Consider the following 23,914-nt stretch of genomic DNA (forward strand, 5'->3'; position numbering starts at 1 on the left):
CTGAGCCTCCCTACCTTATCTTTCAGATGACTAGATTTATTTCTCCATCTCTAAAAAGAAGGATAAATAGTCATTACGGAACCACTGTGAGATTAAGGAGTTCATCTGTGGTGCATAATGGGCACACACAAAAATTACAGTTTCCTTTTCTTCTTTTCTGTCCAGTTAGTATCCACTTGCTTCTCCTTCTGGAGCTGTGCAGCATAAGTCTTATCGAGAAGAGCTAGAGCGGGCAGGAGCAGGGGGAGGTGGGGGCAGGAGCAGTGTGGGGGCAAAGCCAAGGCTAGGATGCTCTGTTACCTCCATAGGTGTCTCCTTAGCTGGTCGGTTTACTGTTGAGCTCACTGGGGTCTTGTGTCCAATTCTTGTCTTGTACCATGTGTGCTGCCCATATCCTCATTTCCAAGTCCAAGGTGACAGGAAACAGGTGGGGCCAAGCACAGAAGCTCTCTGTACTCCCCCAGAGACTCTGAGAAATGACAGACCCTTTGCTGACTGTTGGACAGTGATTGGCTGAATCTAACTACCAAGAAAGTGGTTCAGGAACCAGACTGCCTGGGTTTGGGTCCTGCTGCCACACTTGCCAGCTGTGTGGGCTTGGGCAAATGGGTTAACCTCTCCAGGCCTCAGTGTCCTCATCTAGAAAGTAGGAATATAAATACCCATTTCATCAGGTGGTTGCCAGGATCGAATGACATAATCCCGGTAAAATGCTAGTGCGGATTCAATGCTTGTGAGCTGGTTTTAATGTCGTAATTCAGAGCCAGGCTAGATCGGAGCAATCCAGAGTCTTCTAGAGTAGAGGTTCCTCCCATGTTGCCTGGCTGGAGCTGGAACTAGGGCCAGTGAGTGGGTGGCCAGGGTCGTGCTGGGGGTGGGGCATGTAGAAAGCAAGAGGAAGAGAGTTGGTCTCCCTCACTGGGTGAAGGAAGGGAAGGGGGCTGTTGGCTGTGCAGACTTTCAGTAACAGCGGGCCCATGACGGTTTTCCTGGAAAACCGAGTGAATTCAGTCAGATTCCTGCCTTCCATTCCCACCCCATCCTTCGGACTTGAGAAATACAAGAGGCTTACTTTTCAGATCTCCTTCATCTAGACTCGGTGAGGTCTTTGAGGTTCATCTAGAAGTCCAAAACATAGGTGGTTTATAGAATAAGAGTTTTCCCTCATGACGTTCTTGCTGGCGCGTAAGAAAATACCCTCATTATGTCAAGGGCATTCTTGAGTGGTGGTTTCTTGTTAGCTCGCCCTACCCCTGCTCCCTCCTGCGTGAAGGGCACACCCAGGCTTGGTCCCGGGGTCTGGTGTTCCCCGTAGCCCCCATCTCCCAAGCACACTCACAGGACCCCTGTTTAGGAGGAACTATGGTTCAGGTTACATGAGTCCTCTTGTCTGCATAAGACATGGTCTCTAGACCCGGCTCTGCTGTTGGCTACTATCTTTGACTTCTGGTCCCATGAAGCCTTTTAGTCTCTTCCAATGCTGCGTGTTCCGAATTGCAGTATGCTTGCTTTTGACAACCATGCCACCTTCTCCATACATCTTCACTTAGACTTCAGAAAAAGTTTAAGCAAGCAGACTGAGCAGCTAAAGCAATGAATTACAAGCATCAGGGAAGGGGTGCCTGGGTGGCTCAGTCAGTTAAGCATCTGCCTTTGGCTCAGGTCATGCATGATCCCAAGGTCCTGGGACCAAGCCCCACATTGGGCTCCCTGCTCAGCCTGCTTCTCCCTCTCTGCTGCTTCCCCCGCCTGCTTGTGCTCACTCTCTCATGGTGTGTCAGATAAATAAATAAAATCTTTTTTAAAAAAAATAAAAATGAAAAGAATCAGGAAAAAAAGGGGTGTGGGGTTTTTGCTGGTTACTATCATGTGGTCGGTTTTGAACTGGGCTGGTGGTCAGACCAGCTGTCCTTATCCTGGGATGCCTTCTGTGAATGAGGAAGTTGCAGTCTAGAACAGCTTCTCGGCATCACCATGAGCCCTCCAGAGTCCAGGCCCCGCCTGCCCCTGTACTCCTGGGCACACGCTCAGAGCTGCGGACGTGGGAAGGATCCATGCCATGGGGAAATCTGTTGGTTATACTCCCCGCCAGCTCACCTCGGTCCACCCTTTCTCTCCCATGTGGAGTGTTTTTCCCTTATTTTTACAAAGAGTGATTGACAATTCAGTGTTCTGAGAAAGTGTCTCAAATTTAAACGGCTGGTAGAAGTCTTGTAATTGTTCCGAAGTGGAGAAAACACTCGATACTTTCACTTGTCGTATGTAAAACCACTTGAATACATTCTGCTCCCGGCGTTTTATCTGGAAGAATCTGAGTTTTCAAATGCATTTAGTGGTCAACCTTCGTTTTGTTTTCAGGCCAACTGCTTAGGATCTGGTTTGTCTGGAGTATTATGTATCTAAAGTCCCCGGTTAAGAATCTTGTCGTGTCATAAGATCACCAAGCTGCTGCGGGGACGCTTCGAATTAGAACACTAAATTTGTCTCAGTTCAAGTGCCTTTTTTACGAGGCATTCTTAATTTCTGGAAGTAATCACTTATCACCAAGCTGTACCTTTAGTAATCTGATACACTCTGCTTGAGTACATAAAGACCAGTAATTTTAGTAAAATTCCTCCCAACAATGGTATTTAAAACCCACCCTTAGGAGGCATTTCTTCTTGAACCATTTCCTTATCCGTCACCTCCTTGCTTCACAGAGATTTCAAAATATGTTTCGTTTGGAATTCATAAGCAGCTGGGGAAAGTTAAGGTGGCTGGTGCTATTTTCACACAGTACCTTCTGGTCCCAGGGGCCACCGCGCTCAGCCACTTGCCCTTGAGCGTGGCAAGTAAAATTCTTCCCAGCTAAACCCGGGGAGGCTATTGGAAAGTAGTTGCGTCTCTCCCAGGTGGACGGCATAAACTCTGATTTTCAAGAAATGTCTCCTAAGTTCGTCCATTTCAGAAAGTTCTTCTACATCCTCAGTGGTTTTAATCCATTTGGCAGCAGCTATCAAAGCGGAGCGAGTGCCCCGCTATCAGCAAGCATCATTTCTGGTAGGCTCTCTGCTTACATTTCCCACCGCATTTAGTGCTTTCCTCTGCCTTCCCAATCCTCCTTCTGCACAGAGTTTCCCAAGTGCTGCTGGAAGCAGATTGAATAGTATTGAATTAAGCCCTTGCTTCTCTTTGTTACATTGCATTTTCCAACTCAACTCGTGCAGCTCATTTTACTTTTAGCTCTTTACATTTCAGAAGTCCTAACATGCCTCTGTTTCCCTTCCACTGATACCAGTGTCTCTTAGGAAAACCAGGGCTGTGACTTGTCTAGGTCTAGGCAGTATATGGCTTTTCAAAATCAGAGAGCTTAAGCAATGTCCTCAGGCAACAAGTCAGGATTTTCAAGGCGGCAGCAAGATGAACTCATCCACTGGATGGAGAAACTGAGACATGCCGACAAGACTCCTGTCATTCCGAATGACACCCTCAGCAGAAAATTTTCCTAACCAAGAACTGACAATTGAATAATGATTTTCAGATCCGTTTTCCTGCCTTCACGCGTTCTGCTCTAACATCGTATTCCTGCAAGCACCGAGTATCATTCACGTGCTGTCCATAAGCAGCTGTGGCAAAGGAAGCCAGTTCTCCAGGGGGTCAGCAGATAGGCCGTGGTGCCCTGGTGCTTTCTCTGGCCCTACATTCCCAGGAACCCCTGCGATTTGAGTTTCCTTTCATTAGCAGTTGTCCATATTAGAGACCAAATGCAGAAAACGCCCTGTGTTTTTAGACGTTAGGGAGGGCCTATCGGTTATCAACAAATTTAACTCTCAAGTAGTTCTAATTTTAAAAGAGAAAAAAAGAAAGAAAGCTCTAACGTGTTTTAACTTAAAAAAGAATATTGAATAAATATTTCAGTGAATTTCTTCCTAGTTTTGCAATGAGTTAATAAATCAGGCTTTAACTTGGGTGAGAGGTACTCGCTAGTGGGTGCATAGTGTCTTCCAGACGTGCTTGTTGTCCAGGGTAAGGAACGAACTCCGGTGGGCATTGGCTGAGGTGAGCCGGACTGATTATTTTTTCATCGAAATGGAATGTGGACATTTGTTTAGTTTTTTATGCTCCTGGCAGGGAAGTGATGTATCACCAGTCCCTTCGTGAAACTGTGATTCATATGCCCATTTCCTGCCTGTGCCTCCAAGGCCTTGGCCCCTGGAAAGGGGTTGAAATACTACCCCTGCCACCCAGAGCTCCCTGTCACTCACTCTGACCACAGAGCCTGCCGCTTTTGTTCACAAAGAGCAGTAGTTTTCCTAAAATAATCCCATAATACACACACTATTTGATCACTGAGAGGTTGGCATTTTAATAAACTAAATGCTAAGCCCACAGCCAAACCATAGCTCGTACCTAGCTGTACCGGGGCTGACCCCAGTCAGGGCCTCTCAGATAGCGTTACCGGGAAGGAGCCCCAAGTGAAATTTCAGGATGGCGGCTGCACGGGGTCTTGGCCGAGCTGCAGGCTCGGGGAAGCAGGGGAAGAAGAAGGCAGCCAGCTGAGTCAGGATGGGGGGTTTGTGTGCCCGTGAACTGTGTTCTAGCAGGGCAAGAGCAGATTCTGTTTGGGATTTGATGGGATGGGAAGGAGAGGGATGAGACCAAGGGTTCCAGAATGCCACTGAGACTCTGCTCTTTGCTCTCTGCACTGTTGAGCTCCATCTCAGCCCGGTGTGGGGGCCCTTGGGCTTCAGGAGACCCAGTCCGATCAGCTGTGTCCTCCTCAGACACAGTCTTCTCCACGGGTCTCAAGAGGCCAAGTCAGAAAGATCTGGGCAGAAAGGCGCTGCCCTCGGCTTTAAGTCTAGACTCCTGGCCTCCAGGCCAGCCTGTCACTATGGACTGGTCACTCTCTCAGGCTCAGTCTCCGGGTGAGACAGAATAGGTGGAGAAAAAGGAATCTCCACGGAGCCATTGAGAGGGCTAAGACGCAGAGAACCACAGAAATCAGTGTAAGGGGGGTTCCTCGGTGGGCCTGTGGTGCTGGTCTGGGGCCAGCCTCTCGGTCTCCTTTGGAGACCACCTAGAATAACCCAAACCCCCTTTTCTTGAGACAGCCCGTGCTGGGTGGTACTGCGGCAGACAGCATTCATTATCCACCTGTGTGCTAAAGAGAGCTTGGGGACACAACCTGTCCTCCTGCAGCAGCCCTGCCCAGAGGCAGGCCCCACAGGAATGTGAGCCTTCAGATCCCTTGGAAACTGACTCGGGTAAATCAAATTCACAAACAACTGGGGCATCCAGAATGACAAGAAGTTAGTTTGAAAACAGGGACGGGGTACACGTGTTTGCAGAATAGAGCTTTCTCTTCCTGTTGGCAAGTTTAGAGGAGCCAAATTACAGGTTGTCGAGTGGGCAAGGAAATCAGGGGAAGGATTGGTTAGATGAGCTCAGGGACCCTTGGCACCAGGCGGGGGACACCCTTACACCCTGAGGGCGGGACCAGCACTTTACCCGCTGCTTCCTCAGGGCCCCATCCTCCCTCTTTCTTACTTCCATAGCCAGCCGTCTCCCCTCATATAGATACACTCTTTACCTGGTTAGTACCTATCAGGGGAAGGGCTGGACTGTTTTGTACCGATCTTTATATTTTAACCTCAGAGGACAGCGTCCTCTCTGAAGTGTGGCAGAGAGTGGGAAAGAGGAGTGCAGGTCCCCCTGTCACCCTGTTCCATTCAGGGCTAACATCTTGCAAAGCCATATTATAATATCACAGGCAGAACATGAACACTGAGACATTCAGGGTCCAGAGGATTTCCCTGGCCACCAGGATCCCTTTTATGGCCACACCCACTTCCCTCCCACCCCCATTTCCTCCATAACCCCCGGCAACCACTAATCTGGTCTCCAGTTCCACAGCTCTGTCATTTCGAGAACGTTGCATAAACGGAATCCTACAGGTTATAACCATGAGGAATGGCTTGTTTCCCATGACACAAGTCACCGGAGATGCCTCCAGGTTTGTGTGTGTGTGGAGCTCCTGGAATGGAGGTACCACGGTTCGTTTAATCTCTCATTCCTTGTTTTGAGTCTTTACGAGGAAAACCGGTGTCAACATTCACATACAGATTTTTATATGACGATCAGTTTCCCTTTCTCTGGGCTAGATGCCCAAGCGTAACTTCTGGGTCATAGGTAGGTGCAGGCTTAGCTTTTGAAGAAACTAACCAACTGTTTTCCAGAGTGGCTGGACCAGTTTTTTGTGCCCACCAGTGACACAGGAGTGATCAGTTTCTCCGCATCCCCATAAGCATTTCTTCTGTTAGCCTTTCTGACAGATGCGGGGTTATCTCGGTGGGGCCCGAATGTACATTCCCCGATGCCTGATGGTGTAGAACATCTGTACGTGCTTATTGACCTCCCGTAGCTCCTCTTTAGTCCCTTCAGGTCTTTTGCCCATTTTCTAATTGGATTATTTTGACTTTTTTTTTTTTTTTAAGATTATTTATTTATTTATTTGACAGAGGGAAATCACAAGCAGACGGAGAGGCAGGCAGAGAGAGAGAGGGAAGCAGGCTCCCTGCCGAGCAGAGAGCCCAATGTGGGACTCGATCCCAGGACCCTGAGATCATGACCTGAGCCGAAGGCAGCGGCTCAACCCACTGAGCCACCCAGGCGCCCCATTTTGACTTTTTAATGTTGGGCTTTGAGAAACGGTTTTGTATGTCCTATCTATTTAGATACTAGTCCTTTGTCAGAAATATAGTTTCCAGATATTTTCTCCCAGTCTCTAGCTTTTTGTCCTCATCACAGGGTCTTTCAGCAGATTTTAAAATTCCAGTAAAATCCAATTTATCTCATTTTTCCTTTTATGGATTGTGCTTCTGGTGTCAAGTAGAAGAACTCTTTGCTTCCCCATGGATCCTGAAGGTTTTCTCCTGTTTTTTCTAACAACTGGATACTATTACATGTAAATCCATGATCCATTTTGAATTAGTTTGGAGATAAGCCAGGAGAATGAGAGGGAGGTCCATTTTTCTTTTCCTGTGCATGTCCACTTGCTCTAGTGCCATTTACCAAAAAGGCAGTCCTTCCTTCATTGAATTGCTTTTGCACCTTTGTCAAAAATCAGTTGGACAGGGCGCCTGGGTGGCTCAGTGATTTAAGCCTCTGCCTTCAGCTCGAGTCATGATCTCAGGGCCCTGGGATGGAGCCCCACGTTGGGCGTTCTGCTCAGCAGGGAGTCTGCTTCCACCTCTCTTTCTCTCTCTGCCTGCCTCTCTGCCTACTTGTGATCTCTGTCTGTCAAATAAATAAACTAAAATTTTTTTTATTTTTTTTAAAGATTTTATTTACTTGACAGACAGAGATAACAGGTAGGCAGAGAGGCAGACAGAGAGAGAGGAAGGGAAGCAGGCTCCCTGCTGAGCAGAGAGCCCAATGGGGGGCTCCATCCCAGGACCCCGGGACCATGACCTGAGCAGAAGGCAAAGACTTTAACCCACTGAGCCATCCAGGCGCCCCTAAAATCTTTTTTTTAATCAGTTGGACATATTCATGTATGCATGTTTTGAGGTTCTCTATTCTGTTCTGTTGATCTATATGTCTGTTCCTCTGCCAACCCCACTTAGTCTTTAAATCTGTAGCTATATAGTGAGTCTTGAAATCTGGTATACTGATTCTTCCCACCAGAAACTTTTTTTTTTTTTAAGATTTTATTTATTTATTTGATAGAGCGAAATCACAAGTAGATGGAGAGGCAGGCAGAGAGAGAGAGAGAGAGGGAAGCAGGCTCCCTGCTGAGCAGAGAGCCCGATGCGGGACTCGATCCCAGGACCCTGAGATCATGACCTGAGCTGAAGGCAGCGTCTTAACCCACTGAGCCACCCAGGCGCCCCCACCAGAAACTTTTAAGAAAAGTTTTCAAACTTTTCTTAGCTATTCTAGTCCCTTTGCCCTTTCCACATAAATATTAGGATAATCTTGTATATATCTACAGAAAAAATCTTGTTGGTATTTTGATAGAAATTACGTTAAATTCATATATCACTTTGAACAGAACTGATGTCTTAACTCTGTTGAGTCTTCCAATTCATGAGCAAGGTGCCAGATTGATGCCTAAGTATTTTTTTTATTTTTATTTTTGTGAACAATGGTAAATGATGTATTTTCATTTCAGTGTCTTAAGTTCATCACTAGTACATAGAAATTGATTTTGTATATTTACCTTGTATCCTGTGACCTCCTGAACTCACTTAGTGCTAGGATTTTTGAGGGGTTGATTTCTTGGGATTTCTACATGATTTCTACATAGACAACCATGGCATCTGCAGATAGAGACAGTTCTGTTTCTTCCTCTCTGATCTGTATGCTTTTTATTCCCTTTTTTTTTCTTTTTCTTGCTTTATTGCTCCAGCTAGAACTTCTAGCACTGTGTTGAAAAGAATGGTGAAAGCAGGAATCCTTGCCTTGTTCCCAGTCATAGGGGGGAAGCCTCCAGTCTTTCATCATTAAGTGTTATATTAGCTATAGGCTCTTTATCAACTACCCCTCTGTTTCTATTTTTGTCATGAATGTTGCTGAACTTTTTATATAATCCATTTATATGATCACCTACTTATATGATCCATTTATATGATCATGTGATTTTTCTTCTTCACAAATATGTTAATTAGTCTTATGGATTAAAATATTTAAATTTTAGATATTGAACCAAATTTGCATCAATGGAGCAAACCCCACTTATTAATGGCATATAATTCATTTAACATATTGATCTGTTGCTCTATTCTGTTTGTTAAGGTTTTGTTAAAGATTTTTCCCCCTTTTCTTTTAACTTGATTATTAAGGATTTTTGCATCTTTATTCATGAAGGACACTTGTCTGTATTTTTCTTTTTATGGTACTGTCTTTGTCTGGTTTGGGTAACATAAAAGCTTTATAAAATGAATTAAGAAGTATTCCTTCCTGTTTTGCTTTCTTGAAGACATACAGACTTGGTGTTACTTTTTTAAAAGCTCAATAGAAGTCTCAAAGGGACACCATGTGGGCCTAGAGATTTCTTTTCAGGGAATTTTTAAATTATGAAGCAATTTCCTTCATAGTCATACTTTTAAGATTACTTGAATAGTCCTATATCACAATTTCATATTGAGAGGCTTGTGATAATTTGTGTGTTTTTTTTTTGTTTTTTGGGTTTTTTTTTTAAGATTTTATTTATTTATTTGACAGACAGAGATCACAAGTAGGCAGAGAGGCAGGCAGAGAGGGGGCGGGTAAGCAGGCTTCCCTGCTGAGCAGAGAGCCCGATGTGGGGCTCGATCCCAGGACCCTGGGATCATGACCTGAGCCAAAGGCAGAGGCTTTAACCCACTGAGCCACCCAGGCACCCTGATAATTTGTGTTTTTATCGAAGTTGTCAAACCTATGTGTGTGTAGTTATTCGTAGTAATCCCTTACTCTTTTGATATCTACAGGATCTGTAGTGATATCTTCTGTTTTATTCCTGACATTGGCAATTTGTGTCTTCTACTTTTTTCTTTGTTGGTCTTGCTTGGGACTTGGCATTTTTATTGATCTTTTTCAAAGAATCAGCTTTTTGTTTGACTGATTTTCTCTATGGTTTTTCTGCTTTCCTTTTCATTGGTATCTGCTCTTCTCTTTATTGTTTCCTTCCTTTTGCTTGCTTTGAGTTTATTTTGTTCTTTTTCTGTGTTCTGGAGACCTGTTTTTTTCATTTGTTTCAGGAATGTCTGTAATTGCTCACTGAAGCCCTTTAAACTGCTTTAAAATCTGTGTCAGATAATTCTAGCAATTCTGTTATCTTGATCTTGGCATCTACTGATTATCTCTTTCTGTTCAGTTTGAGAGCTCCCTAGTACCTGGTGTGATGAGTGATTTTTTATTTAAACCCAGATATTTTGAGTATTTTAAGACTTTTGACGCCTGGGTGGCGCAGTTGGTTGGACGACTGCCTCCGGCTCAGGGCGTGATCCTGGAGTCCCGGGATCGAGTCCCACATCAGGCTCCCAGCTCCATGGGGAGTCTGCTTCGCTCTCTGACCTTCTCCTCGCTCATGCTCTCTCTCACTGTCTCTCTCTCTCAAATAAATAAAATAAAATCTTTAAAAAAAAAAAAGACTTTTGATCTAGGGCGCCTGGGTGGCTCACTTGGTTAAGTGTCTACCTTCAGCTCAGGTCATGATCTCAGGGACCTGAGATCCTGCTCCCTGCTCGGGCTCCCTGCTCCCTCTCTGCTTCTCCCTCTGCCTGCTGCTGCCCCTACTTGTACTCACACTCTCTCACTCTCTTTATCTCTAAAATAAAGACAGATAAATAAAGTCTTTTTAAAAAGAAGAAGACTTTTGATCTAATTGAAAGATTTTGTTTAAGCTGGCTGCTTCTGACACAGCTCTGGCAGGGGGAGCAGGGCCTCCTCATTACTGCCAGGTGTAAGTAGAGGTCCAGGATTTCCACTCAGCCTCCGTTCACACACTTTGATGGTGGGGGATGGGAGGAGACTCCTTGTTACTGCAGGGCAAGGATGGGAGTTCTGGATGCCTTCTAGGCCTCCTTAGTATCTCCCTAACCAGAACAGGTAGGAGCACCTCATTAGTATGGCCCACATTGCCACGCCTGACACCATAGGGACATGATGGGCAGCGGTGAAGGCCTTGAATCTCCACCTGGACTCCTCTGACCCCACCAGAGCGTGGAGAGGAGGACATCTTGTTACCGCCTAGTGGAAGGCTAGGCTCTCCACATGGTCTCCACTCTCACCTGGGGATGGGGGACCTCATTACTGCCCAGCAGGGATGAAAGTCCCCCTTCTACTTGCTCTTCTCTCATATCATCCCAGCAGAGGTTGAGGTTGTGGGGGTGCCTGATGACAGCCTAGTGAGGGGAGAAGTTTGGGGTCCCTGAGGCCCTTGCTGGTATGGGATAGCACCACAATATTTTCTGTGGAGTCGGATGTTTTCTAAAACTTCTGTCATGCTGGGCTATCCCTTTCCTGGTCCTTTGGCTAGAGAGAGTAGGCTTTGGGCGGGGGGGTGGGGGAGGATGTTTTTTGGTGGGGGAGGATGTTTTTGTCTTCACCATTCACGGAGCCGTGTTGCTAGCTTCTTCGGCTGCTAGTGTGGAATCTATAAGGAACAAAGGAAGCCCAGCGAACTCAGCACCTTTCATTCCTTGAGTCTTCAGCCACCTAGCCAGTCTGCCTCCTTCTCACCTTCTATCAGGATCCCTTCTGTTTATTTGTATCCATAATGCCCGGTGTTTGGGTTGTGTTTAGAAGATGGAATAGGGAAAAGTCTACCAATTCCATCTTCCCAAAAGCAAAACAGCTCTTCTCTTTTTGATTAATCTTTTTACTTATTGACTGTAAACTACTAGAGAAGAATAAGTGTTGAGTGTCCTGTAAGGCCTGTGCGTGTGAAGGTACATAGTAGTTATTGGTAGGCTGACCTGGCTCTTCATATGGTACCTGGACCTCACAGAGGCAATTCTGAGAACTGGGACTAAGAGAGAGTGCTGGGTGTCTTATGGAACCTTTCCACACCTGTGGTCATGGAAGTGCTCCCTAGGTGCCCAGCTTCCAAAAGAGGGGGGCTGGCATTTTCCCTTCCATCTTCACGGAGAGGTTATAAGCAAAGGACAGACTGTCCCCAAAGCCCTTGGAAATGCAAACCCATCAGTTGCCGGGGTTGGACAAAGGCCTTCTCTTTCCATGGCGGGTGCCCATGAGGGGAGCCACCTCTCCGGGAATGCATGGCCGGGGATCCAGGGCACTCACCCCATGTGTCCTTTGAAACAGGAGGACCATGACATTATGGAAGCTGATCTGGACAAAGACGAGCTGATCCAGCCGCAGCTTGGAGAGCTGTCAGGCGAGAAGCTTCTGACCACGGAGTACTTGGGAGTAAGTACCAAGTGAGGGGACAAGGGAGAAGTGGAAAGGAAAGATGGGTCATTGATGCATTGAGCCCTTGCAATGACACATAATGGTTTCTTTTGGTCTGTTATAATCCTGTGTTTATGGGAGATTCTGTGTTGGCCAGTTTGCCTGCACTGTGGTCCTAGCTACCCGCCCCAGAGCTGTTTGGGAACAGAAAGAGATCAGAATAGAACTAGAGGGCACAGGCCAGGAGCCTTCCTAGCATCTGAAGTGTACCCATCTTTAGTAGTAATCATCTGCCTGTCCAGCTTCTGAATTTTTATGTGCCTCATCTAGTAGAGGGGAAGAGTGCAACATTATTGGAAGTCGTCAGCACACACGTGAGGTTGCCCGACCAAGCGAAGGGTGAAGGGGGAGAGAGTGAGCGGCTGGGAATGGAGAGGAGGACCAGATGTCAGGAGGGGGAACAAGAAGAGGGGCCTCTAAGAATGACAGAAGGTGGGGCGCCCAGGTGGCTCAGTGGGTTAAAGCCTCTGCCTTCGGCTCGGGTCATGATCTCGGGGTCCTGGGATCGAGCCCCGCGTCGCGCTCTCTGCTCAGCGGGGAGCCTTCCTCCTCCTTTCTCTCTCTGCCTGCCTCTCTGCCTACTTGTGATTTCTGTCAAATAAATAAATAAAATATTAAGAAAAAAAAAAAAAGAATGACAGAAGGTGAACAGTCAGAGAGGCTTGAAGAAAACCAGGAGATTGTAGTGCACTGGAAAACAGAAGGGAGGAGTGTTTCAGGATGGACTGAGTGGTCAGTCCAAGCATCCAGGAGGCCTGTGGGGTCACACATCCCAGATGGGGCCATGATCAGAGCTCTGAGAACTCCCCACTGACTCATGTGCAGGCAGCTCTGAGAGCCACTGGTTACCACCCGCTAGCTAAGCAGGGGAGGGCATGAGTCAGGAGGGGGCTGCTGATGGCCCAGGAGAGGATGCGTTGTGAGGGGCCCGCAGGGGTCTCATGAAACCGTGATCAGAAGGCATGCCCGTGATCAGGTGGAAAGTTGGAGTGTGAGGTTTCTGAAGGGAGTAGCAACTGCAAGGGATTGGGGGCCAGTCAGGGCTGAAGCCCTGTAACGGACAGCAGAGGACACAGGAGCCAAGGCCACTGGCATTAAAAGGAGCTCCTGGAATTTTGAAGCTGGTGGTTGACTGGGTCTGTCACATGGACCCTGACATTTCCTCAAATTAGTCAGGTTATTGTTGGAGGCGGAGGCCAGGAGCCAGTCTCTCGATGATGAGCCAGCAAATACAGTGACTGGCAAAGGGAAAGGATGTGGGTGCAGGTGGCCTGAGCTTTGTAGGAGTGACTGGAAGCAGAAAGTGCCTCCCCATCACCACCTCCTGGTGATGGGGAGACCTGGTACTGGTTTCCCCGCTCACCTGCCCCGGTCTTCCTCACCTTTTGAGGAATTTCCAGGGACCTGGGCTGGAGTACATAATCTACTGGTAGAACTTGATGGTAGAGGACAGCCAGAGGCCCAGTTGGGGACCTTATAGGCAAGGGTTTAGGATTTTATCCAGCATGAGCTGGGAGACTCCTGGAGCAGGGGAGTGACTCAGTTTGATTTGTTTTAATATATGATCTTCTGTTTTCACTCTGGCTACATCATGGAGAATGGACTATAGCGGGTAGGAGTGAAAGAAGGGGAATGACCCAAGAAGGCTGGGCCAAGAGACACCTGGGTGGCTTAGTTAGTTCATTAAGTTTCTGCCTTCAGCTCAGGTCATGATCCCAGGGTTCTGGGATCAAGTCCCACATTGGGTTCCTTGTTCAGCCGGAAGCCTGCTTCTCCCTCTGCCTGCCACTCCCCCTGCTATATGCGCTCTCACTCTCTCTGAAAAATAAATAAATTTTTTTTAATTAAAAAAAAAAGAAGAAGGTGGCGGCTGGGCTGAGGTGCCACCATTACCTGCCCCCTCTGCCTTGCCTCTGGCTGTGGTCAAGTGCTTAGAATGTCTCCAGGATCGAAGGAGTCTAATGGACTGTGGAAGCTCTGTTTACATTAGGTCAGGGAAGGTTAGAAGTGAGGCGGTCGGGTTCCCTGCCATTGATGGGAGTCTGGAGCCCTGACAAGGCTTTGTTTCCCTTTGGAAGAACACTGGTTTTGTCAGGAAAGGACTGGCTCCATTTGATAGGATGTACATTTATGAAAGGCAGACTCTCCTGCTTCACGGGCTGGAGATGAGGAGAACAGAGGCGGCGAGTTGTTAGCGGGGGAAGCTTCTTCGGAAGAGGGGGAGCAACAGCCATGAGGCACACAGCCGTGCGCGCTGGGGACTCCATGACAAATGCTTCCTAGGGCGGCATAACCTGGATGGCTTAAAACACCAGACACGTATCCTCTCACGGCTCTGGGGGCCAGGAGTCCAGAACCAAGACGTCCCCACAGCCAGGCCCCCTTCGAAGGCCCTGGGAAAGAAGCTCTCATGCTCCCACAACTTCTTGGGGTTCCACAGGTTCCTTGGCTTGTGGCTGCGTCCCTCCGGAGCTCTGCCTCCTTCCCTTCTCTCTTTCATCCCTTGAATGGACACCTGTCGTTGGGTCTAGGATAATCTACGATGCGCTCTTCGTCTCAGGATCCTTAATTACATCTGCAAAGACTGCAAAGAATGTCCCGTTCACGGGTTCTTGGGGTTAGAACACGGACATCTCTCTCGGGCCTCCCATCAACCCTCTGGACCAGGTCACCAGAGGATCTCACGGTAGAAGCACTTTTAAAGTTTCATTAGAAGACTATGCGGCACAGTCATCACTGAGGGGCTGTGTACACCCCAGTGTCGTCATCTGCGTCCGTTGGTCGTGCCCGGCCACCCTTCCCTTGGTCACCTGGCCCCGATATGGAACGGACAGCCTGCCAGTCTCTGGGCAGGGGCCACCAACTTCAGTGACGGTTGTCCCTTGCTGCACGTACACTTTGGGTAGGCAGAGCTCTGAGTTCACATCATCATGTCACCTTGTGCCAGCCGGGGAACCTGCTTGAGACAGCAGACATCTCAGTGGGGCCAAGTTCATGACTGCCGCCATCTATTCGGATGCACCAGGTAGATGGTAGCTTTGTCAAGGTCACTTGAAAGATACAGATTTTTTTTAAACATTGTATTAGACCATTCAGAAAGTTTTTATTTAATTCATGGCATTTGCCTAACACAAAGCAGAATGCCAAAAAATATAAGACCTAGCTGTTGCCTCCAAGTTCACAAAAGAACACACAGAACCAATGAAACCACGTGAGGGATGCAGATGACCCAAGGAGGGAGGCATGGTGAGTGACTCGGCAGAGACCCCTGTGCAACAGAGCCAGCCCAGGGTTTTGCAAAGCCCCAGACCCTCTAGTGTGGCTCAAAGCTAGAGCCTAGGACCCGCCCCAGACCTCTTTACAGCAATCCCAGGAATCTGTTCCTGTTCACACCAGTGATTTGGAAACTGGCTTGGGGGTGGAAAGTGGTAACAGGGGGCAATGCAAGTCCCCTGCTGGGCATTCATAGCCACACCCTTCCCTGAGAGGCCACACCCATGCCACCCCACTGCACCCCCCACCCCCTCCACGCCTGGGTCCTCACGGTCCCAAGTGTAAGTGTGGAGCTCCTGCGCATCACAGAGTCCTGGCCTTGAAAAATGCTGCAGGCCACAGAGCTCAGAAAGCTGGCAACAGGAGAACAGGTCCCTTTTCCTAAGCTTGCCTGAGATTGGCAGTGGTCACATGAGATGTGCTGCTTACTCGTAATTCCGGGGAAAAGCAGCATGCCTTGTGTCTTCCTGAGGCCGTGACCGTCAGCAGGGCAAGACTGATGATTTGCCAACTTCTCCTTGCTTGGTTATTTCTGAGGTTTTTTTTGTATCGCCCATACTGTGCTGAATAATCATTTAATTCTTCCTAAAAGGAATGCCCTGATTTAAATAGCTTTGTCACCTTGGTTAAAGGGGCATAGATACTTATCATAGCATCTCAGTTTTTTGGTTTTATTTCAGAGTTTAAACTTACTGTTACCTTTAACAATAGTAACAGGCGTGTCTTAAGTTAGCAGAGCCCATGTCACAGGCCAAGCCCTGTGCCGACCACTTCACACATCTGACTCCCAGCAAACTACAGGGAAATTCTGTTTGTGTAGCATTTTCTAGACAGAATAGCTGAGGCTGAGGAAGGGTACGGAACATTCTCAAGTAGATTTGAGCCTGCTTGCCCTTGCTCTTTCCCACCTTCTGGAAGAGCTGTCGATTTTCCAGTGAGTTGCATGCTGTATTTGAAAACTGAGTGGTCTCTGTTGTAAGCATAAACTCAGTTTGGAGGGGACACCGACTGTAAAAGCTAATTACTCGCTTTCCACACTTTCTTCCCCCTGTCAAATGAAGGCCCAAATTCATGCAGTTTTCCTTGGAGCCTTGTCTCCAGAGAATGTGTATATGCACATACGCCTGGGAATCTGCAACTCACCCCTCTCCTGGCCCCAGGGGTCCTGAAGCCGGAGTCTGGGCCATGGAGACTTTGCCACTGGGGCAGTGGGCGCAGCTGGCTGGGTGCAAGGCTGGGCCCCTTGGGGGAAGCTGGGCACCAGGTGCCGTCACCCCACTGTCCTCGGGGAGCACGAGGTGCTGGCAGCAAAAACCACAACCAGAGAAAGAAGAGCCTCAGTTTGCAATTTTTACTTCTAGATCTTCTCTTTCAAATGTGTCTCCACTTTGGAGCTTTTTCCAATCACTTTCCAATCCGTTCTTCCTGTTCTGCCAAATGGTTGAAGACTCAGTGCCCTCCACAGAGCCAGAGAGCCGTTGGAACTAAAAGTCCACATTTCTTGTGTGTGAAACACAACCAAACAAGCAGGGCGAAAAGATCTCCAACCCCCAAATATACTAAATGCGTTTCTTTTTCAGTTTATTTCTTAAATTGTTTTTTTACATTTATTTATTTATTTATTTTAGATTTTTTTAATTTATTTGAGAGCGAGAGAAAGAGCACAAGCAGGGGGAGTGGGAGAGGGAGAAGCAGGCCTCCTGCAGAGCCGGGAGCCGGATGTGGGGTGTGATCCCTCGACCCCAGGACCATGACCTGAGTTGAAGGCAGACACTTAACTGACAGAGCCACTCAGGTGCCCCCATTTATTTATTTTTAATTAATGTCTACACCAAACATGGGGCTCAAGCTCAGAACCCTGAGATCAAGAGTTGTACACTCTACCTCCTGAGCTAGTTAGGCGCCCTGTGTATTCTTCTTTCTCATTACAAAAGAAATGCTTATTACTCAAAGTCAGAAGTAAACAGCACAAACAATCATAATAAGCACTGTTCCCTTCCCATTTATCTCTGCGTTGTGTCTTTCCTTTATCAACTGCAAACAGCAGAGACCCGCCTTATTAGTCCCACTGATGATACTGGGGACATCAGACCCCAGGCTCTGTCCATGTCTTGCTACACCCTGCTGTCAGCATGAAGGGAAGACCCAGGTTTTGTGGGACCTCTGGTTTACAGGGCTTGGGAGGACTTTTTTTTTAAGATTTTATTTATTCAAGAGCAAGAGAGCAAGAGAGCAAGAGAGAGCACAAGCAGCGGGGAGGGAAAGAAAGAGAGGAAGGAGCAGGCTTCCTACTAAGCAGGGAGACCAATCTGGGACTTGATCCCAGGACCCTGAGATCATGACCTGAGCTGAAGGCAGAGGCCTAACCTACTGAGCCATCCAGGAGCCCCAAGTACGGGAAGTCTTCTTTAAATAAAGGAATACAAAGCTAGCTATGAAAGTGAACATCTACTTTAGAATAAGAATGAGAAAATAAATCACAGTGAATTCAAATTTTAATAATCAACAGATGCCACAAACAGAACAGTAGTATTTTTGTTAATTAGCTGCTTTGCACACCTCATAGGGGCTTTTTAAAAATTTTTGTTTTATGCCTTTGATTGCCTCTACATAGATGACCATGAGTTTGTAACGTATTCTACAGAGAGAAAAAGAAGTGAGTCCTTCTTGTAATGTATTTGATCACATTTAATAAAATTTGATCAAGATTAGAAAATCTGGCCTCACATTTAGTTTTTGATAATGCTGTATACATTTTTAGGATTGTCGCTAAATTTGAGAACACCATCCTCAAGTTTCTTCCACAAATAAGCTGCAAGATTTGAAGCTATTTCTAGTTTTCTTGCATGTTCATTATTTATAAGTGTTCTGACAACATAGGGAATTCCTAGAAGCTCTTCCTACCCCAAGACGGCTAGTGACCGTTTGGCTGTGCCCCGAAGTGAGTGGGAATCAGATGAGTATCAGAAAGCCTGCATTAAATGTCATTTGGACTCAGCATAGGCTTACCTTAGTCCTAAATTCTAGCATCATGTCCCCAGCATGACGGGAAGTAGGACAAGGGAAGTCAGAGTAGGAAGAAACAGCAGAAGGGAAGTCAGAGGAGAAAAAAACAGTAGTAGTAAGTGCTTGCAATGAAAATATCCTACTTTTGCAAATGTTACAAAAACATGTGACCACACAAACACATTGTGAGGGCCCCTTCTGGGCCTTGAAGCTCCAGTTTTATGAGCTCTGCAGCAGGCCTGCCTCCGCACATCGCCCCTCATTCCCACGTGTTGCCTCTCGGTCATGAGGGGACCAATGCAGCCCCTGGTACAGACCCGTGAGAAAGTCAAGAAGAGGGCCACAGCTACTTCCTCAATAGTGCTTGTCCCCAAAGCTCTCGCTGGTGACTTCACTCCATTCTTACAGTCAGAACTGGGTCACAGGACCCCCAGCTGCAAGGGAGTCTGGGTAAGGGAGTATTTTTAAGTAGAAACATTTCTTTGCCAACAAAATCAGAGTACTGTTGGTCAAGAGAGACTGAATATTGGGTGGGCAGCAAACAGGGTCTGCTTCAGCTCCTGTATTATTCCTATGTGGGTGATGGATGGGTGCTTAGATGGATGGATGGACTGAGAGATGATGGAATACCTGTATTTTCTTATAAAAATTTATACTGTTTTATTAACATATCACAGTTTCCTTATGTGATTCGCCAATCCTTGAAAACTAGTCAATGGGAAATAACATTTTTTGTCTAAATTGACATGTGTTGACCATCTTCTGCTACTGAATAAATTACATTCTGCTAAATCATCTGCTGCATTTTTTTAGTAGCAGAACGTTCTTTCAAACAAAAGCCCCATCTGTCACACAGATGACGGCTGAGTCCGTCAGCCTTCAGCCACCAGTAAGGTGGCCGCCAGGAACCCTTTCTCTCCTCACTCCGGATAGCCCCTGAGGCGTTTCTGCGGAATTCGGTAGAGTCACGGGTTGTTGGACGAGATAGCCTTTCAGATCTTTCCAGCCCCAAAAGGCTGCTTTGAAACTGAGGGGCCAGAGAGGGGCGTGAGACCTCGTGAGCTATGTGGCTCACTCTGCAGGCACAACCGGTCATAAGATGAGCGGGAGGCAGGCCCGCAGGGGGTGGCTGCTGTGAGACGCTGGGTGTGCCGAGCACAGTGCTGGGACCCTCACACTTACCCCTCTGCACCGAGGGTGTCTGGGTAACAGACCAGACATTCAGGCCCACAGGCCAGACTCGGTTTCTTCATCCCCCGGAGAGGCCAAATATCACCCACCTGAAGTTATTTCCTAGGCCTCTGAGGATCTAAGAAGATGGGATGGCAGGGGCGCCTGGCTGTCTCCGTCATAGAGCACACGACTCTTGATCTCGGGGTGTGAGTGCAAGCCCCACATTAGTTGCAGAGATTACTTTAAAAAAAAAAAAAAGGAAATGGTATGGCTGACTGTGTTTTTCCAAAGGCTGAAACACTCACACCTAAGTGTCCTCTAGGAAGGAGAAGGGAGGGTGAGCTCAGGAGGCGCGTGGGGTAGGGGACGAGGACGCTAGAAGGCATATGTTCCCAGTCTCCCCTTTTCCAGTATCTTAGGACCCACCTTCTGAGCTGTCTTTGGAAAGACTCGGGTGTTCTATCTGTCCTAATGGAGGGAGGAAGAGAAGCAGGGGTGTTCCTGGGGTGCGTTTGAGGATGGGATGAAAGGGACCTGCTCACCTGATGAGCAGCACAGGCTGTAAATTTGAGCCTCAGTGCTGGACGGGGCAGTGTGACCAGAGGGGAGTGTAAGAGCAGCCAACAGTGTGGAGGGATTTCAGTGAAAATAGCCTTCTGTGGCGGTTCACACGAGAACTACAGAGAGAGGCGGAACTGCATTTTAGTTCTTCCTAAAAGGTTGGTCAAGTGCCATCTCCTCCCCAGAGGCTGAAGGCCTCACACATTCTCTGTCCTCCGGCCCTGCTCCCCTTCCCATGGCCTCCCCTCTGCCCTCTCCGCCCACTGTCCCTAGCTGGCAGCCGTCCCCACAGCACGGGAAGGCCCCTTTTTTCTTTTCCCTACCTCACACACTAGATTAACCCGAATAAGCTCTCAGCAAAAATCAGGGAATCAAAGATGTAATTCCAATTAAAAAAATTTTTTTTCTGGTTTGTTTTTGTTGTTGTATAAGCCAACTTTCTTATTTTTATTTTCAAGTAATTCTTGATTCACAGGAATTTGAAAAGATAATGTCAAGAGGTCCATAGCCCTTCCCTCGGTTTCCATGGTGGCCCCGCTTTGCATGACCGAGCACCAGGTCACACGGGCAGCTCGCGCTGGGACCATCCAGATTCTGGTCCCATTTCCCCAGTCGTACAGTCATGTCTTCCGTAAACCATTTGTCTCAGTTGTGAACATAATCTCATCATATTACAGAATACTTGGAAAATAAAGGGGAGGAAAAAGTCCCTCCTGCTTCTGATATCCTGCCTCCCACTGGATGCATTTTGGTGTTCATTTCCTTCCGGTCTCTTGTGTACTTTTAGCCTAATGGAAAGCATCATTTATATGCGGTATTATAACCTCTTATTAAATGTTTTAAAAAAACATTTTTTCATAACCTAATCTTTAGCATTGTAAATGGCTACTTAATATTTCAAATGAATTTGCCATATTTCACTTATTTATTCCTCTCTTACCAGACACTTGATTATTCTTTTTTTTTTTTTAAAGATTTTATGTATTTATTTGACAGAGAGAAATCACAAGTAGATGGAGAGGCAGGCAGAGAGAGAGGGAAGCAGGCTCCCTGCTGAGCAGAGAGCCCGATGTGGGACTCAATCCCAGGACCCTGAGATCATGACCTGAGCCGAAGGCAGCGGCTTAACCCACTGAGCCACCCAGGCGCCCCAATTATTCTAACTTTATAACAATTTTGTAGCAAGCAACTTTGTCTATTTAACGTTTTCCATATTTGGGGTTCTTTCACTAGGGTTTAAACCCAAGGATGTGAACATTTTTATGACCCTCCTGATATAAAACACCAGATTACTTCCTACGGTAATTAGAAATGACCCAGCCTGCTGGGCCACTAACATTTCTGACTCCTGCCAGCCACGGGATCATTTCTTTAATGATCCTGTAATTGTTGAAGGATGATACCTTTAAGTTGGAGTTTCTTCTTCTTTTTTCTTTTTTTAAGATTTTATTTATTTATTTGACACAGAGAGAGAGGGGGAAAGAGCACACAGGCAGGGAGAGCAGCAGAGGGAGGGGGAGAAGCAGGCTCTCTGCAAAGGAAGGAGCCCAATGTGCCGCTCAATCCTAGGCCCCTGCAATCATGACCTGAGCCAAAGGCAGACGTTTAACGACTGAGCCACCCAGGCGCCCCGAAAGTTGTAGTTTCTAATTACTTGTGAAATTGATCTTTTTTTTTCTTTTATTTATCAGTGATCTTTTCTATTGTGTAACTTAGCTATTTGAATTCTTTGCTCAATTGTCTCCTGTTTTACTTTTTGATATGTAAGAGCTACTTATCTAATAACAATCTTAACCTTTCATCAGTTAAATATGTGCAAATATTTCTTCCCAGTTGGTTGTTTACCTGTTCATTTGGCTTATCTCTAATATATAAGTGGAAAATTTTTATGAAACCAAATCTGCCTATCTTTTTTCCCTTCTCACTTTCAAAACTCAGTCTTCCCGGAGATGTGATTGTTACTGTATTCAAACTGTTTTCCTCTCCTCTTTTCCATGGCCTGTTTTTTTTTGTTTTTGTTTTTGTTTTTTAAATTTATACTGCTAAGTGGCCTAATGCAAACCTAAAGGAACTTTCCCCCAATTTCTGCTTATTGGAATAATCCATGTCATGATCCTCCCTCATTTATTTGCAAAGCCTCTTATTACTATAGATCAATGTATTACATGTAGGAACTTCGCCTTCAAGGTCAGCTTTCAAGTAGGTGGTATCTCCTCTTTCCTTCCACCAGATTATGACGAACACGGGGAAGGCAAGGCGGAAAGGCCTGGCCTGTGTGCAGCAGAGTGCCGACGAGCCCCTGCGCCGGCCCGTCACCCCTGGTGGCCACAGGACCGGGTACCCAGTGTAAGTCCGGGCTAACAGAGGCGGGATTTTTTTTCTTAAGCTTTGTTTTAACTGCAGTATAAGATGTATGTCTTGAAAAACTCAAAATAAAACGTTCACATTGGAAAGCATTTATCTCTTTATTATTTATCTCTCGGGGATTTTTGAGGGGAAAGACTTCTCTCCCTCACCCCTGGCTTGCTTCTTCCAAAAATGAAATGGTAGGATTTTAGGATCTCCAGGTACTTCCAGCCCTAGCCCAGAAGAAGCCAGGTGTCAGCCAATGTAATTCAAAGGAAAGGACCCGAAGGAGCAGTGGTGGATCCACCCAACAGCCCCCCGGGTTGCTTTTGTTCTGCTGGGGTGGAGTGTCACAGATGAAGACACCAAATCCACTTATTTTTAGATAAACACACTTTCTAAAGCAAATCTATGCATGTTTAGCGGCCTAGCTTTCTTCATAGCCTTGCTCCTACCCCAATGATGTAACCAAAATTATACTGGGGTTACCCAGAACCTTGGACCAACCTGGGGACCTAGGGACCAAATCCCTGGCAGTCCAGCTGTCCAGAGAGAATGGCAGAGAGAAATAGGTACCTGCCGGGGGGGTTATAGAGAGCAGGAGAAAAACCTACAGATGTGGCCATAGAATAGTTCAGGTGAACAGAACATATTTTACGGAGGTATCCCCTATAGCTGGGCAGTTGTTTCCAGTTTTACTCTATAGTAATTTGTAAGGAACAGCCAGGTGCCTGGGATACAGCCCCAAACAGAGCCTGGAAAGGGCTGCCCCCACGGAGCTCCATGCACGGTTGCTAGGGAGGCCGAGCCCCCCACACCCAGAGATCCTGCCAAGTGCTGTTGCCCACGTGGGACTTGACCATGGCCCACACCATGGACCGGTGATCTGTTTGATTTAGTTTCCAAACTAGTCATCCCGTGCTTCACATTTGAAGGTTCTTATTTTAAATTGCTAATATGCATTTTTCTCTTAAACTTGCTATCAGTATGCTTTAACTTAGCTTCCAGTTTGTGAACATTTTGCCACCTCTGTATCCTCTCAGTTTCCCTCTATGTGCATGATGTATAATTTACACACTTAAACTTTGTTTTGCTGAACCATTTGAAAGAAGGTTGCAGACCTGCGGCACACGTCCCCCAAGGGCCAGGACATCCTGTACTTAACAATATCACACCTAAGAGAATTAACATTCACGTAACTTTATATAGTATATCAGTATTCCCTAGCTGTCCCCAAAATGTCCTTTATATCAGGTTTTGTGTTTACTTGTTTGATTTGGAATATAGCCAACTGTCAACTACTAGTAAATCTAGTTTATATCTTTTTAAATGGAAGTGGTAACAGGAGCTGATAAAATTCATCTTGCTTAACATGGAATAGAGGATGTCAAATCGTCATCTTTAAAAATTATTTCAAGATTATCTTTTAAAGTTCTTGAAACCCTGAGAGACAACCATGACTTAAGGCTATTTCATTAGAAATAAGGATAAAGGGAATCTAATAAATATAAGATCTAACCAGTGGGCACCATCAATTCTGAGGTCAGGTGTTCTGCCTTGTGGAGAGGAAGAAGAGGACGTCTTTCCATGCCTGGAAGTGGTCCCTGCAAGGACTGAG

General features: G+C 46.6%; 1 protein-coding gene across 4 annotated transcripts in view; it reads left to right on the top strand.

Moving 5' to 3' along the window:
• Positions 1–23,914, top strand: part of ARMC9 (armadillo repeat containing 9) — a 155,146-nt gene that overhangs the window by 111,979 nt on the left and 19,253 nt on the right. For 3 of the 4 annotated variants that reach the window (XM_044241836.1, XM_044241837.1, XM_044241838.1), the window contains 2 exons: positions 11,791–11,895; positions 22,181–22,296. In XM_044241836.1, the coding sequence (XP_044097771.1) occupies positions 11,791–11,895; positions 22,181–22,296 (221 nt within the window). The remainder of the gene's footprint in view (positions 1–11,790; positions 11,896–22,180; positions 22,297–23,914) is intronic. The other variant, XM_044241839.1, reaches the window with a different exon arrangement.

Source organism: Neovison vison, chromosome 3 (genome assembly GCF_020171115.1).
Source record: "Neovison vison isolate M4711 chromosome 3, ASM_NN_V1, whole genome shotgun sequence".
Taxonomy (NCBI): Eukaryota; Metazoa; Chordata; class Mammalia; order Carnivora; family Mustelidae; genus Neogale; species Neogale vison.